Here is a 17262-nt window from a genome sequence, read left to right on the forward strand (position 1 = left end):
AGTGATCAGTTGACTTAACTTAAAAAAGTGAGGAAACCTGATTGCCTTAAAATTATTAAGAAAATAAACTTCATGCGTAATTATATAAAAAGAAGTCATGTGGAAGTTCACATTACTTTTTATAAGTATATATGAGGAATAAATGTTAATTGTTACCATTGTCGTCATAAATATTGTGTTAATTTATTGCGGATAAATAGGAGTGACAATAGAGCAACTGTCCACAAGACTGAGTTCAAAAGCAAGCACTGTTGTAATAACCCTTTAATACATTCAGAAGATGCCAAACATTTTTGGTTTTACTTGCCACCAGGAGAAAAACGGGTTTGTCTAGACATTATAAATATGTCAATAATGCAGCTGTACATCATAATTGTAATTCTAAAAAGATAAACAAATAAAGGCAACACTTTATTTTACAGTGTCCTTGTTACACATCTTACATGTATTTACCATAATAATAACAGTAAATTATGCATAATAACATGCAACTAACCCTCAACCAAACCCTAACCCTATAGTAAGTGCATGTTTTTAATCAATACTTAAAGATATAATTATACTGTAACAATGACACCTTAAAATAGTGTCTTAAATACAATATTACAATTCTTTATTGAATACTGTATCTTGATTTAATCATATTAAAATGGATCCCCTGTGACATCTAGTGGACTAACTGGTCCATTGCAATATCTGACAACGTGAACAGAAAAGATATGATTTTAGGTTCAAAAAGTTATGTTAAAAGGCGATGCACATATTTTTAGAAGCTGCAATGGTTCACCAAATACTTGTTTAAAAGTACACAAATGCTTCTGTCCTCATTCATTTAGGTAAAAGTAAAGCATTTTTCAACTTTTTCAACTAACAAGCTATTTCGATCTTGACTGCAATCACCCGGTCATAAAAATTAGACTAGGTCAGGGTGAGAGGTGAAATTTATCCTTTTCATTTTAATTTCCAGTTGAAAGCCCTAATGTTCATAGAGTGCAAGTACATTCATAATGCGATAATGATCTTTACAGAAAAATATAAACGTATAGCTGTCAAAGAGATATTGCATGAAATTTCAAAAGCAGCGAATTCATTTGGATTTGCATCACATGGACAATCAGATACACGTAGACGCAACAATTATGGATAGCTTTATGCAGATGCATACATCTCTATACAAAGACATTCTATGAATCCTTTTGCAAAAGAAACCATCTCTACGTTATACAGGAAACTTGACGATATTAGACAATTTTTGGTCCACACAAGAAAGGTTTTTTTCCCCCTCATCACTAAAACTGCAGTACATTCAGCAGCTTCCGGCTCAGCTTGAGAAGCGCATGCAGTCTGACAATGCACACAGGAATACTTATTAACGCTTCAAATGAGCGTCAAAATAAATAGAAACAAGCCCGGCATACATACACAGACACATAAGTGTTGAAATGCCTGTTTCGTATATGCCGTCTTATTAACATGCATTTGAATCAAAAAAATCAAATCGCCACTGAGGGGAAAATGCATCACTGAGACGATCTGAAGCTTGAATTGCTACTATTTTATTGAAATGTGTTGACCTCAGTGTACGAGTGAAGTGGGCACTCAGGTTAGGGCGATATTGGCACGAGAAGTTCAGCTTGAGTGTGTGTTTGTGTGTGAGTGTGAGTGTTAATGGTTCTCATAAGCACCTTTCATCTGAAGTTCTCCTATTATCAGCAAAAAGAAACACTGATATAAGGCAAAACCCACAAATATGTACACACACACACACACACACACACACACACACACAGCTTGATTTACTGTATAGCATCTGGTACAAAAGGGCACGTACAAACACACACTCTCACACACACACACATACAACAAAGCATGTACAGAGTTACATGTACAATATCTGCTAACAAACAAACAAACAAACACCCACACCTTTAAACACACGTGAAGACACACACACACAGAAGTGTTGGATGTTTTCTGTAGGTATGGCAAAGTAAACAAGCTCCACTCGCTCTCCTCTTTCTCCACAGCCGGTTCGGGATCAGATGAAAGGGTTTAGTGATGCTCCTCTGCTCGGGTAAACATTCCCCTAAGAGAAGCGATGGAAAACACTCTTAACCCCGGCACAGACACACATACGTGTGTGCTTACAGCCTGACATTCAGTCTAAAAGTCATTTATTATGTATAGGCAAACGCTTATTTACTACACCGTTTTACTGACTCATAGCATAGAAAGAGGATCATGCTTACAGTGAAAGGGTTGACAGACATTGGTCGTGGGACTTTGGGGACGGACTCGGGGACAGGAAATGAGTTGAAACCTACGAACAAACAGGATAAAGATAGCACACAAATTTCAGTTCAGGTCAACAAAACTGCATGTCACTTCCATCATCTTGAGTGTTCGCTCTGCAGTGTCTAGTGCTAATTCCTTACTGATTCATTTAATTGATTACTGGACTATTTAAAGAACGGGTTTCACTGCCATTAAGCAGATTTAAAGACTTACTCACCGTTGGCTTCCTGGTTACTGGACTGTTGGTGTGAAAAAGCACTTTGGGTGACGGATGCCGGAAAAGAGGCGGACTGAGGAAAGACAGCTGAGGACGACACGCCATCTGTCAATCAGAAAAACATGAATATAGAGTTCAGCACTTCACAAACATGCAAACTCACTTTGACATCTATCTATCTATCTATCTATCTATCCATCCATCTGTCTTTCATATCTATCAGTCTATCTATCTGTATATGTATATAGAAATGCAGTCAGACAATAGATAGTGATTGTTTTGTTTTACTTTTAATGTCTATCTATCTATCTATCTATCTATAGATAAGATAGTGATGCTTTGTGTTTTACTTTAACTATCTATCTATATACAGTATGCAGTCATACAGTATGCAGTCATACAATATATATATACATACAGGTCCTTCTCAAAAAATTAGCATATTGTGATAAAGTTCATTATTTTCCATAATGTAATGATACAAATTAAACTTTCATATATTTTAGATTCATTGCACACCAACTGAAATATTTCAGGTCTTTTATTGTTTTAATACTGATGATTTTGGCATACAGCTCATGAAAACCCCAAATTCCTGTCTCAAAAAATTAGCATATTTCATCCGACCAATAAAAGAAGTGTTTTTAATACAAAAAAAAAAGTCAACCTTCAAATAATTATGTTCAGTTATGCACACAATAGTCAATACTTGTTCGGGAATCCTTTTGCAGAAATGACTGGTTCAATGCGGCGTGGCATGGAGGCAATCAGCCTGTGGCACTGCTGAGGTGTTATGGAGGCCCAGGATGCTTCGATAGCAGCCTTAAGCTCATCCAGAGTGTTGGGTCTTGCGTGTCTCAACTTTCTCTTCACAATATCCCACAGATTCTCTATGGGGTTCAGGTCAGGAGAGTTGGCAGGCCAATTGAGCACAGTAATACCATGGTCAGTAAACCATTTACCAGTGGTTTTGGCACTGTGAGCAGGTGCCAGGTCGTGCTGAAAAATGAAATCTTCATCTCCATAAAGCTTTCCAGCAGATGGAAGCATGAGGTGCTCCAAAATCTCCTGATAGCTAGCTGCATTGACCCTGCCCTTGATAAAACACAGTGGACCAACACCAGCAGCTGACATGGCACCCCAGACCATCACTGACTGTGGGTACTTGACACTGGACTTCAGGCATTTTGGCATTTCCTTCTCCCCAGTCTTCCTCCAGACTCTGGCACCTTGATTTCCGAATGACATGCAAAACTGAGCAACAGTCCAGTGCTTCTTCTCTGTAGCCCAGGTCAGGCGCTTCTGCCGCTGTTTCTGATTCAAAAGTGGCTTGACCTGGGGAATGCGGCACCTGTAGCCCATTTCCTGCACACGCCTGTGCACGGTGGCTCTGGATGTTTCTACTCCAGACTCAGTCCACTGCTTCCGCAGGTCCCCCAAGGTCTGGAATCGGTCCTTCTCCACAATCTTCCTCAGGGTCCGGTCACCTCTTCTCGTTGTGCAGCGTTTTTGCCACACTTTTTCCTTCCCACAGACTTCCCACTGAGGTGCCTTGATACAGCACTCTGGGAACAGCCTATTTGTTCAGAAATTTCTTTCTGTCTTAGCCTCTTGCTTGAGGGTGTCAATGATGGCCTTCTGGACAGCAGTCAGGTCGGCAGTCTTACCCATGATTGCGGTTTTGAGTAATGAAACAGGCTGGGAGTTTTTAAAAGCCTCAGGAATCTTTTGCAGGTGATTAGAGGTAATTAGTTGATTCAGATGATTAGGTTAATAGCTCGTTTAGAGAACCTTTTCATGATATGCTAATTTTTTGAGATAGGAATTTTGGGTTTTCATGAGCTGTGTGCCAAAATCATCAATATTAAAACAATAAAAGACCTGAAATATTTCAGTTGGTGTGCAATGAATCTAAAATATATGAAAGTTTAATTTTTATCATTACATTATGGAAAATAATTAACTTTATCACAATATGCTAATTTTTTGAGAAGGACCTGTATATATATATATATATATATATATATATATAGATAGATAGATTAGATAGATAGATAGTAAAAGTAAAACACAAAACTATCACTAAAGATCTAACTATCTTTTGTCTGACTGCATTTCTATCTACATATACAGACAGATGGATAGATAGATAGATAGATATGAAAGACAGACATATATATAGATAGATAGATAGTAAAAGTAAAACAAAATTATCACTATATATATATATGTAGATCGATAGATATGAAGTAATACGATAGATAGATAGTAAAAGTAAAACAAAACTATCACTATCTATAAATATTATATATACATATGTAGATCAATAGATATGTAGTCATAGATAGATAGATAGATAGATAGATAGATAGATAGATAGATAGATAGATAGATAGATAGATAGATAGATAGATAGATAGATAGTTTTGTTTAAAAAGCCGTTTTCAGGTTTGAAAAGAGTATTGAACTCAATGTTCAGGACATCATGATAAAATGATAAATGTGCAGACTGCTAAAGATAAAGTGTATTATTTCCTCTTAACACTTGGACTTCAGCCGAAAATAAATCCACCAAACCACTCTCTTTGCATTGAATTTTTCCCAGGTGACATCACTGTTTGTGTTGGCTTTGAGATCCTCCACTAGTTGACAGCATTTGTGCCAGTAAGAGTTTTCTCTTGATTTATAGAAGTAATAGTTCCGCACGGGAACTCCAGCAATATCCAATCATCAGATTCATGGATTTATGGATTAAGTTCCTTTTGAGCCAAGTACACTTTGTCAGATTTATAGCATTGTAACAATGTGTCCTTCACAAGACATAACTATGGGCTTGTGTCCCACAATCAGATTAATAATGACTTGGCTGCATGTATCTTTCAGTGTGGAAATGTCCATACATGTCACTGCAAATAGAAGGCTTGGTTAATCTTAGGTCGGAGTTGCATGCAGTTCTTTACACTCAGTTTCTTATTTATGACATCCCCAGTCCATAAAGGTATTTTATTGATATATTAAAAGGTAAAAACTAGTCCTAGCTCATTTTCCCCCAAAAATGCAATTATACTGAATTGCAGTCTTGCTGTTTTCCAAAAGCTAAAGCATGAAGTGGGCATGGGCACACATCTCTAACCTGAGGCTGTGCTTTTGAAGGGGTTACTGGGAGACAGAACAGACTGGGCGCAACCGGCTGTAGAGTTGAAGGGGTTTGGGAAATCTGAATCAGAGAGAGAAAAAGTGTGTTATGAGTCACACACTGCAGAAGGTCTCTCATTACCATGAACTGCACTTTGGATCAAATCCCTATTTTGACTTAATTATTGTGAATTTACAGATGTTTCCATCTCAGAGGCTTTCTGAGGTCATGCTGTAAGATCGTCCAAATACGGCATGTCACACACAAGCAGTGCTGGGACTGGGAAGTCACTGATTACATGTAATCTGGATTATGTAATTAGATTCCAATACATGTAATGAGATTATATTATGTTTTAAAATCAGACTACAGTTACTTTTTATTGATTACATAATTACAAGTTATTCTCACAATGTCAGTAAATTATTCATTATTCATGTTATATTTTAAATTTTCCTTTCTAAAAAAGCCTACTGCTTATATAAGTTCAGAAAGTCTTCTAGGTTTGTGGAATTGCACACACAGACCAGCCACTAGTCATGTGACTATCACTGAAAACTGAGAAAAAAAACAGCATTTGATCACTGCATTTACAGAAATCGTGTTTTCGCAACATTGCAATCTTGCATATCTAATCAGCTCCTGATTAACACATTGATTATTATTTTAATTATAATTTAACCATGTATTACTGTCTTTGGAAGGCTTTTGTCTTTCAAACACATTAAAACATACAAATTCACATCATTTCATATTTACATGCGATGCAGGGATTGCCCAACTATTTTGCCATCTGAATGTATTTGACCAAATATATGGTATATACTTAAATGAAGCCCTGAGATTTTAAGCTAATAAGTTAGGTTATTAATAAAATTGAGTCAATGATAATAATAACAATAAATAATACAATTAATTTCACAGTTCTCTGATGTTGGTTAATGGTCAAATGACATGCAGGTAAACACTTAATATTTTATTAAGTGTTTTATTTTGATAGTTTTTATTTTAAAATGTACATTTTTATGAATTACTTAATAGCTTTTCATTAAACTAACAAACCGCCTGCAGTTCCATCACGAACCCCCTGTGACAAACCCTGACGTAATATAACATTTAATGCACTTCATGTCGTTGATAAAGAATGGAATATATTTTCTTCTTTTTTTTGATAAATATGGTGCAAAATTAGCCTATGGAAATCAAATGTGATAAACGAGTTAGGTAATTAATCTAAAAGAAGTCAGATTATATTACCTTGTGATGTAATGGATTACGTACTATCTAAATTTTTTGTCAGTGCAGATTTTCAGTAACTGACTACAATTTGTAAGTAATCTACCCAAGTTACTGTATAATGAAAGTTGAGGTTCTGTTTAAACACATGGGATTATTCCGGATCAATGTATATTAAAAAAAAAAGAATTATTAGATGTTTACTCTCAAATAACTGCTTTAAAACCCAAGTCAAAAGCCATTTCTATTGTAGTTCAGAATCAGTTCTGGATGGGTTAACTAAATAAACTACAAAACACTGCTGTGAATTGCTCACTTGCAAACGTTTGAGATCCGGAGGTGACCTCAGGAACACCCGGGGAGCTGAAAAAAGAGAGCACAGGAGATTGAGGGAAACCTCAACAACAGCAACAAAAAAAAAAGCCATTAGCAAACATGTTCACAGTAATGTGGGTTGGAAAATATTTCTATTTAGTTTGGACTGATGTGTGTAACTAATTCAAATAATTTTTTATTTATTATGTTTTACCTTGCAGGCGTTGAACTTGAGGACAGCCGGTTCCCAAAGAGGGTGCTATACTGAGGGGGTCCATCAGAGGGAGCTGTTGTTATGGCTACAAAAGTGTAAAAGAGCTTGTCAAAGCTATGTAGATTTCAACCATGCAAGCAGAAATACAACAAAGTTTTATATTATTTTGAGATTTTTATCAACTGGCTTAATAGATATACCCATAACCTACCTGTGACAGGTGAGTTGTCAGTGAAAACTTTATCAAGCTGTGATAAGACTGCATACTTATCCTGAGTGACAGGGGGCGGAGCAACAGAACTGAGCGTGTTGTGGGCGTGGCTCAGACCCCCAAAATCCAAACTCATAGATTTAGGGAAGGCTCTGAACGCAGCTCCACCCCCGGTTGACAGAGTGCGACCTAAACCAATCAGAGAGGCTGTCAGTGATTACGCTCTAAATGCTTTTGCAATCAGTGTTGCTATTGATATCTGAAGATCATCATTTTGATTCATTGAAATAAAGCTGAAGTTGAAGTACTAAATATACTACAACTGAAATAAATTTAGGCTAAATAGAAATATGAGCATGTAAATAATAACTAAAATGTAAACTACAATTAAAATGTAAACTGAAAATACAGAAATTAAAGCTAATTCAAAATACGAAATACACTGCCGAGGCCACAAAAAAATTGCTGTTTGGATTTAAATAGACAAATGCTTAAAGTTCACCCAAAAATGACAATTCTGTCAAGTAATTACTTTAGAACCATTTTAAACACTACATCGAGACCCTTCTGCGTCATCTTCTCTCGTGAACTCGCGTCAGAGGCCCACACGGGAGAAAATTTATATTCCGTTATAATTTTGCGTATTGAACATTATTAATCGTGTTAAATGATGACTAAACCTTTGGCTGCACTGAAAAAACACTGCTTCTATGATACATTATTGTTAAATGTATTTATATTTTAGAAAACAGAATAGAAGCAATAGTAAAGAAACACAAATACTTATCCAACCCCGGAAATGACTAAAATCAAATACTTTTCCATGCTCCTGTAGTAATATCCTTTATTGGTATTCCAGTGTATTCTACAAATAATTCTACACATTCTTTGACATCAACAGGATACGCGTGAGCACAACGATTTTCTAAATATACCTTTACTTTAAAGCCTGTGCCTTTTTCATTATCAAAGAGCAGATTGTGTCTCCTTGACCTGGCAGAGCTGTGATGTGGGGCTTTGAAGCATGTGCAGGACACATTCAGTATCGTTCTGTGACTTTAACATGGCACTGCTGGTATTTAGACGCTTCGTCTGAAGCCACTGCAGCGACAAACATCTCAGAAGGTGATAATCTCAGTGTTTTTTAAAAATAGTTTTTGTAGCTTGTTTCAATTTAGATGCATTGGCTAATATAATACTGTGGCCACGAACATATGAATAGAACTAAGACTATGACACTGAATAGTGCTTATCTTGCATTAAGTCTAGCTTTGTCATTTGATCACTGGTTTATTGTAACTGCATTATTCCATGGGGGTTCAAGTCTGCATACTGTCAAGCTTTTCCTCTGCTTCTTTCTCTCTGACACACTGGTCTCTCCTTAAATATCTTATTTCACTTTTTCTCTGCCTGTCATGGCTGGCTCACTCAGCGATTCAGCCAGATGGTCTGAGGTACAGATGAAGTGTCTGCAGTGCACAATCTCATACATCGTTTATGCGACTTACCTAAAGTAAAGCTGTTTTTGAAAGTGCTACTTGCTGTGAAATAAAAGATAAAGAAGGGAAGATGAGATAAATTGAAACTGTTATGGCTTAATAGTCAATCTTTTTTTTTTAAATGCAGAAATTTAGATATAGCATGGGATCCAACTTTTCGTGAATCAAAATAAAATGCTTCTGTTTTTTAAAAAACAATTTAATGCTAATTTTATAGTGCAGGGCAACGATTAATCGTGATTAATCGCATCCAAAATAAAAGTTTGTTTACATAATATATGTGTGTGTGTACTGTGTATAATTATTTTGTATATATAAATACACACATATGCATGTATATATTTAAGAAATATTTGCATATATATATATATTTATACATAATTTATATTATATATAAATATTTTATAAATAACAAATTTTTCTTAAATATATACATGCATGTGTATGTATTTATATATACAAAATAATTATACACACTACACACACGTATATTATGTAAACACAAACTTTTATTTTGGATGCGATTAATCACGATTAGTCGGTGCCCAGCACAAAATTTTATGATAAATTTAAGTAAAAGTTTGTTAATTTTGAACAACAACAAAAAAAAGTTCCATAGTACACCTTTAAATATACTACTATTAAATGTAAATCCTATCTAATTTACAAACTTCTTCGTTTTAAATATTTCAAAATCCAAAAACTTTATTTCGAGGATTAAACAACAAAAAACGTTTTCAACGTGGACTTTTGGACACCACTTTATACTTCATAGAAATGTATTTTATGTGACAGGCACAATTTGTGTGTGTGTGTGTGTGTGTGTGTGTGTGTGTGTGTGTGTGTGTGTGTGTGTGTGTGTGTGTGTGTGTACCTGAAGGACGTGGAAGGGCTGGAAAGGAGGAGGGATGATTCTGGGGTCCCATTCCCGAAGAAATTATTCCTGGCCTCTGTCTCTCCACACCACTTAACAATGTGTCTTAGACAGAAAGAGAGAAACAGACAGAAAGGACAGTAGAGGAAGAGAGAAAAGTTAAATATTTAAAAAATAACATCACAGTCTAATGATGACTCACGGTACAGTACATCTGTGTTATTATTCAGGAGAGACCAGACAGAAGCAGGGGATAGGAAATGAAGAAGAAAAACAGATTGAGGTACGGAGTGTTTGAAGGCTGTACCTTTAATGGGATGATCTCTGAAGCTCTGTGAGCGAGTCGGTCTGGCAGTGAACACTTCAGTACGGCTATCAGCCGGAGAGACAGCAGGAGCTCTGTCCCATATTGACAACTGGGACTGGGACTGGGACTGTGGGAATACACACACACACGCATTAAAAATCAGATCACCACCCTGGATGTGACACATGTTTGGGGTGGTTTTCTGATCAGAGATGAAAGCATGTTAGACAGCTTGAACCAAAACCCTCTTTTACTCTTGAATTGAAGCAGTTCATCAGGACTGAACTCATAACACTGTCATGAAAGTCAAATTACAGCTTTAATATTTCTTCACTGATACTAAGCCCATTTATATACTCGATTTTCCTTCTAAGATCTTTCAATGTATTTTCTATTCCATTTATTTTAATAATAATATGAATTGTGTTAATTTAAGGGAAATCATACTTTTAAAACCTCACTGACACTAGGACTATTTGTATACTCTATTTTACTTCTACTTCATTTATACTACTGCTACTACTAATAATACTACTACAACTAATAATAATAATAGTAGTAATAATAATTATACTACTAGTACTAATAAATTAATTAAAGCTTTCAAACTTCTTTACTGACACTAAGCCTATTATACTCTATTTTCCTCCTAAAATCCTTTGATGTCATTTTCATTTGTAATATTATAATAAGAAGAAGAAATTAAATCTAGGGATTGTTAATACTATTTTCAGTCAAATAATAATAATAATAATTATTATTATTATTAAGAAATTGCATCAAGGGATTAATTGTATTATTATTACTCTTATCAGTCAGATAATAATAATAATAATTAATATTGAGAAATTACATCAAGGGGTTATTAAAAATAATAATAATTTATTATTAAGAAATTACATCAAGCAATTCGTTTTTTTATTATTACTATTATCAGTCAAATAATAATAATATTATAATTAAGAAATTACATCAAGAGATTAATTTTATTATTACTATTATCAGTCAAATAAAAATTATTATTAAGAAATTAGGGGATTGATTTTATTATTACTACCACTGTAAGTCTAATAAAAATAACAATAATTATTATTATTATGTGACTGATAAATATTTTTTTTATTGTTATTATTATTATGTGACTGATAAATATTTTTTTATTGTTATTATTATTATTATGTGACTGATAAATATTTTTTTATTGTTATTACTATTATTATTATGTGACAACTAGAACAAAAACGTAGGCAGGAATGATAATAACACTAATAAAACCAGTATACAAAATAAATAAACATGAATGGTTTTGTTGTTTCTCTATCTCGTTTGTTCCTCACCAGCGTGCGAGTGGGCCGGGCCGTGGGGTTCAGAGGATGTCCCGGCGGAGGCTGATTCTGAGCGGGCCCGTGTGGAGCCGGGACGGCCTGGACCCCCGGGCCCCATGGGGACTCCACATCCCTGCGAATCTTGCTTTTAGAGAAATGCCTGGAAAAACAGACACTTGCTAGTATTGCATTCTTTACCTCTCATCTATACACAATCCATCGAGAATGGTTCAGTGCATGTCGTTTGATCCGAACTGAAACCACACTCACCATTTCTTCCTCTCATACTTGTCCTGCAAGAACTCTTTCAGCTTCTGTGTGTCACGTGCATCAAAACAGCCGTCTGTTTTGGGGTCAAACGTGCAGAGCCAGGTCCTCCTTCCAACCTAACAACCCCATAAACCAAGAACAAAATGAATCACCTTTTAAAGCCTCATTTACTGTTACCGGCTCATCTTCATATTGCATATAGTACTTTCTCAAAGGAGATGTTATGTAAGGATTTTAATGTAAAATTGAGATTGTGCTCCATTATTTAGAAAGCATTTAGCGTCTTTGGGGTTGTGTTTGCAATTAACTTAAAAGCTTTATTATTACTGAACATTAATAGTTAATGTAAACATGCTTACATTAACAACATATGCTGTTTGTTGCATTACAAGGAAACTGTGTGCTGTACAGGATGTGTCTGAGGTATTTCAACAAATTAGACTGTGACTCATGAACACTAATATAGTTTAGCATCGAATGAGTTTAGGTGCAAATTAGCAGACTCAGTTACAGATTGTGAATTGTGGATTAGTGGCTATTTAGCCGTGTAGTTTTCATTTGTCATTCACTTTAATGTCATCACTAGCATTGATATTAGCTATGCCGGTCTGTTCCTTCTCATACTCAACACACTTTACTGACAGAGGAGAGGAGGAATGAGTCAGAAGAATTTTTTGCCAGTGTTACACAAGCATGGCGCCCACCCTAAGAGCATTCATTTGGCTTCAACTGCAATGAGCAAGAATCCTGTAGTGCCAATTGTGGGTGTGAATGTGAGTGTGTGTGTGTTGGTTGGGGAGTGAAAGAGCAGCGTCTGTACTTGAACCCCATTCAGATTTGCTTACCAGAAAGGCAAGTTCAGTCACACACTCATGGGAAAAACGCAGTATATTACGAACCAAAAAATTGTTTTTATTAAAACTATATATTATGTTTTATTATGCCCACACGGCAGCTTAACACAATCTCTTGGTATCTAACTATCTAACATTTTCTCAAAGCACTACCAGGTCAAACTGATTTTTGTATTTTATATGATGGAAGCCATCAAATGCTTTGTCTATCATTTCCACAGATGGAATAGGTCGTTTTGACAGACATACACACACAAAATACAGCCAAAAATAAACGCATTTGGTATTTTCTATTAATGTAATTCACGTTATGTTGCACATAAGACTGTTGATAGGTAAAATGGGATATAATATATTTCTTTATGGTTTCTTAAGGATTGCTGTTTGTATTCTATTTTTGCTATCACTGTTATTCAATTTTAACAATATATCAAGGCAAGCTCTGAAGGCAAAAGGGCGTCCAACCCGGTACTATTGAGGTGTACCCAATAAAGTGGCCAGTGAATGTATAGGCCTGTATCTTTATTTAAATCATTTAATGTTTTCCTTCTTCAATGTTGAACCAAAATTGTTTGTGCTCTTTCTGACTTTTTTTCCCGCTTTTTTCCTTTAAGACTCCTATGCATGCCCTCTTCGCATGGGTAGCAGGACTGTGTTACGTTTACTTTGAGATTTGGGTACGGTTTATTTCAGGGGGCAGGAATTTTTACCATTATGATGGCAAAAAGCATGTTTCCCCATTGATCTCCATTCAAAAATAACCCTTTATTATTATGAACAGGGCTTGAAATTAACACCCATCACTCCTACTAGCCATTTTGCCGGGTTGAATTTTGAAATATCTGAAATGATAGACTAAGTGCAATGTATCGTTCTCAAAAAATTTTGATTTTACGATACATATCGATACTGAAATATCTGAAAATATCATTTTCCGCAGAATAGATACACAATTTCGGCTGCGCTTTCTCTCTCTCTCATCTCCGACAGCGAGTTACACACAAACCCTCTTCTCCTTTCTCACTCGTTTAATTTGCTCTGGTTGAATACTGTTTTGGTTACAGGGCTTGAATTTTGGTTTGGGATTGCGCTTATTGCACATATTTACACTCATTTCCGCAGATTTTGTACTCACACCCAAAGTGTGCGTGCATAAACCTGTCTCTCAACACTAAATTGACTTCTTTTTCGCTGCTTATTGCGCTTAAACTGTCAAATACACACAAAATAATGTCAAAATGCCGGTCTTGGTGAGTATTTACGTAAACACAGTCAGTAATGTTTTACGTGAATGTAAACAGTTGAGAAAGAAAACGCATGTGTAACAGTATAATGGATTCGTGTGTCAGGTCTTAAAGTGAGAGGAGCCTAATAAACCTGCAGCCAAATTATGAGATAATATTAAAAATATCTATGTGGCAGTTTTTCCCCATGGTATTGATGTCAAAATTTTGGCCAGTGAAAATGCTGAGTGGCTAATAACGTTGGAAATCCACTAGCCACAGTGGCTGGTGAGCATAAAAGTCCATGCTAATTTTTTTCCAAGGAAGTCTGTAATTTGCACATTATATAAATAATGTATTATATAATGCGATACATACATATTATTAACATGCAACCTTTTAATCAGGCACCAAATAGAGTACCCTTTATTAGCTTTTGGGTCCAAGGGGGATAGAATTTTGCACAAGAAAATTCAATTTCAGCCTAAAGGGCCTTTCACACAGGACGCGGAATGCGCTGCGCTATGAAACCCATTCATTTCAATGGCTTGCGCCGCGCGAAGACGTTTTGTTGCTGCGTCGAGCAAAGCGCAAGTGCAGCGGTGCGCACCATTGACTTGCTCACGCGCACGCCGCAGTCAAAGTTCAAAATAGTTTAACTTTTGCCGCTGCGTTCTGTGACGATTACTGTGGCCAATAGAAACGGGACATCCAAACAATCACGGAAATCAAAATGGATGAACGGCAATGTCAGAATTTCCTGAGCTCTATGAATGATACAAGTTTGAGGTCGTATAGGGACATCGGCAGAAAAGCTGTGTCATGGAGACATATCTCCATTCAAGTTGGCATGTCAGGTGTGTTTTAATATATATATAATTTGTTCCTTTGTGTCAGCTTTAATGTTTTAATAAATGTTTTATTCTAAAAAAGAACTGAGCTCATCATTCGTGTGTTGATTTCAACGTTATATGTATGTGTGTGTGTGTATATACTGTATATATATGTGTGTGTGTGTGTGTGTATATATATATATATATAGGCAATATATGGGCGGACCTTTAATTTTTGACGCGCTGAGAACGCCAGAGAGCCTGAGTGTTCGCATTCTCTGTGTTTATTAGTTTACGATCTGTTTAATATACCTGTCTAATACAACTGTTATACATAGAACGTATGCACGTCCACATGACACCTAACGTTACACCTGTTCAATTTTCTCACGTGGGGGAGAGGTATAGTTTTGAAATGTGTTAATAAAAAAGATAAAACATTTTCCCAACTTTTTTAGAGGATGAGTGTAAAAAGCGATGGACAGATACATAATTAACTGGTGACCGAAAGGAGGAACAATCAAAATAACTAACCTTATTATACTGACATAGAACTCCCGCTTAAAAGGTTTTTGAAAACTCCGCCTACTTTGCTCTGTCATAGCGCAGCGCAAATCGCGTTGTATCTGAAGGGCAACGCTAAACCCAGCGGCCAGCGCAGCGCATTCCGCGTCCAGTGTGAAAGGCCCTTAAGAGCCTTAAAAGCAAGTGGTTTCACAGCATCACTTATATAGTAGACCTGCCACTCACCTCGTTGCCGTGGTTTTGCAAAAACTCCACTTCCTGTTGGGAGAAGGTTGTCATGGAAATCGACTTAACTCTATGGGGTGGGTTGAGCCCTCTCCTGAAACAGAAACAAACCCCAAGCGATAAAACGTTCAACGGGTTCGCATTCATTTTAATTCGAATTAGGTGTGAGATAAATGGTGCGAGATATGACAGGGCTGTGATAACGATAGTAAGCTGCAAAAAAACCTCTTGCAGCAATAATTTACCAAACAGTGAAGGAAGAGGGCTGCGTATTTTTCAGCAGTGCTGGTGAGGAAACTGGTTCGTAAGTGAAGTGAAGTGCAAATTGAAGGGGAAATAACACAATTTCTTTGCTGACATGCAAAAAAGCACTCTTATATTAATGCCAAACCTGAAATCATGACGAAATGATACGTAACACGAGCAAGACTGTCTGGGACACGCCTGAAAACGACAAAGTAGTAGTAAATACCGAATATCTCGAATGTAACGTTAAACACAACCAGACTCGCGCTGCATTGTAGCTACAGAGTTTGATGAATGATACTAATGAAAATCCTGACATAATCGCATGCAGGTGCATGTTTTCACTCACAGCATTCCAGAGCATGACGTGCATACGAAGCAGCCCACGGTGATGTCGATGTAAGTCACCCCGGGTTGGTTGCACTCGAAGCAGTGTTTGTTGACTCCCGCCTGGGCGAGCTCGCGGACTTTGCGCGCGCATATCTCCTGGTTGTCCCGGTGCTTTCTGTTCGACATGCTTCTGGAGCCCTGTAGTCGCACACACACAAACACACACACCCCTGGTCCTCAAGATGGTAATGGGGGAGCCGTTTTCTTTTCACTGTTGCACTTTAATCCCCCCGCCGCCGTAGTGTTTTTCACGCGCGCATACTGAACGCGACTAGGCGGCTGGTCGTCGTCTTCTCACGCGCTGATGAATTTTTTTGACATGAACAGAACCTTTAACGTTACATGCGTAGCGTAGTCTCTCGTGGTCACGACTGGCCGGGAGTTTTACAACCGCCCTGTTTATTTATTAATTCCTGCGGGTTTCTCCTCTGGGCGCGGAGAAAATCCGATTCTTTTCATTGCTTTCATTCGGTCTGCTGCTGATTCTCTCCGTTCGCACCGTATCAAACCGCGCAGTCTCTGCTGTTGCGCACCCGTAGATCCTTCCAGGGATTCTTGGGAGACTGCGAACAGAAACCTAGAGGAGGACGGAGGCAACTTTGAGTACTACATGCCTCTGGAAAGCGAATAACGCGCGCGTAATAAATCGAGACTAATCCGCTTAATATTTTGTTTGTGATGGCTGCGTGGTCATTATTTTGTGCTTATTTATTTCCAGTGTTACCCAGCAACGTGAGATTTTTATCTTGGACGCGAGTAGGTTTTTGGGGGCTTTTTTTTATCACGCCCCTCTGTGACGTTTGAAAAAATCGCTGTCCTCCGTGTGTTTATTAACTCTTTGCATGAAGCACACAGTTTTCCTCATGGACCACGACTAAAACAAATAGCACACTTGACGAGTTTTAAGTAAGTGCGTCTTCCGTCCTGCTGACACATTCTTGAGTCAAATCACATTAACGGAGACATCTCAGCAGTTACACTAATGTAATGTTGGCCTGGTTCCTGGTCTTGCAGTGACTGTGAGTGAAAACCATGGTGAAAACACTCGATGCGTGTCATGAAGTGGC

At 37.0% G+C, this 17262-nt stretch overlaps 1 protein-coding gene across 2 annotated transcripts; it reads right to left on the bottom strand.

Annotated features, from left to right (window-relative positions):
- Window positions 1-249: 249 nt before the first annotated feature.
- agfg2 (ArfGAP with FG repeats 2) lies at window positions 250-17262 on the bottom strand. Of its 2 annotated transcripts, XM_077227708.1 has the most exons (15): window positions 16155-17220; window positions 15951-16003; window positions 15560-15653; window positions 11900-12015; window positions 11642-11789; window positions 10305-10431; window positions 9998-10102; window positions 9133-9165; window positions 7625-7813; window positions 7414-7498; window positions 7201-7247; window positions 5646-5729; window positions 2513-2617; window positions 2250-2320; window positions 250-2086 (listed from the first exon to the last, which is right to left on the bottom strand). In XM_077227708.1, exons 1-15 carry the CDS (start codon window positions 16284-16286, stop codon window positions 2039-2041), a joined length of 1437 nt encoding a protein of 478 aa, XP_077083823.1. In that variant the 5' UTR covers window positions 16287-17220; the 3' UTR covers window positions 250-2038. The 2 variants fall into 2 exon arrangements, with proteins under 2 accessions (XP_077083823.1, XP_077083822.1); XM_077227707.1 differs by lacking the exon at window positions 15951-16003 and having other exon boundaries at window positions 16155-17262.

Source organism: Siphateles boraxobius, unplaced genomic scaffold (genome assembly GCF_051911475.1).
Source record: "Siphateles boraxobius isolate OS27281-9 unplaced genomic scaffold, OSU_SipBor_1 130, whole genome shotgun sequence".
In the NCBI taxonomy this organism is placed as follows: Eukaryota; Metazoa; Chordata; class Actinopteri; order Cypriniformes; family Leuciscidae; genus Siphateles; species Siphateles boraxobius.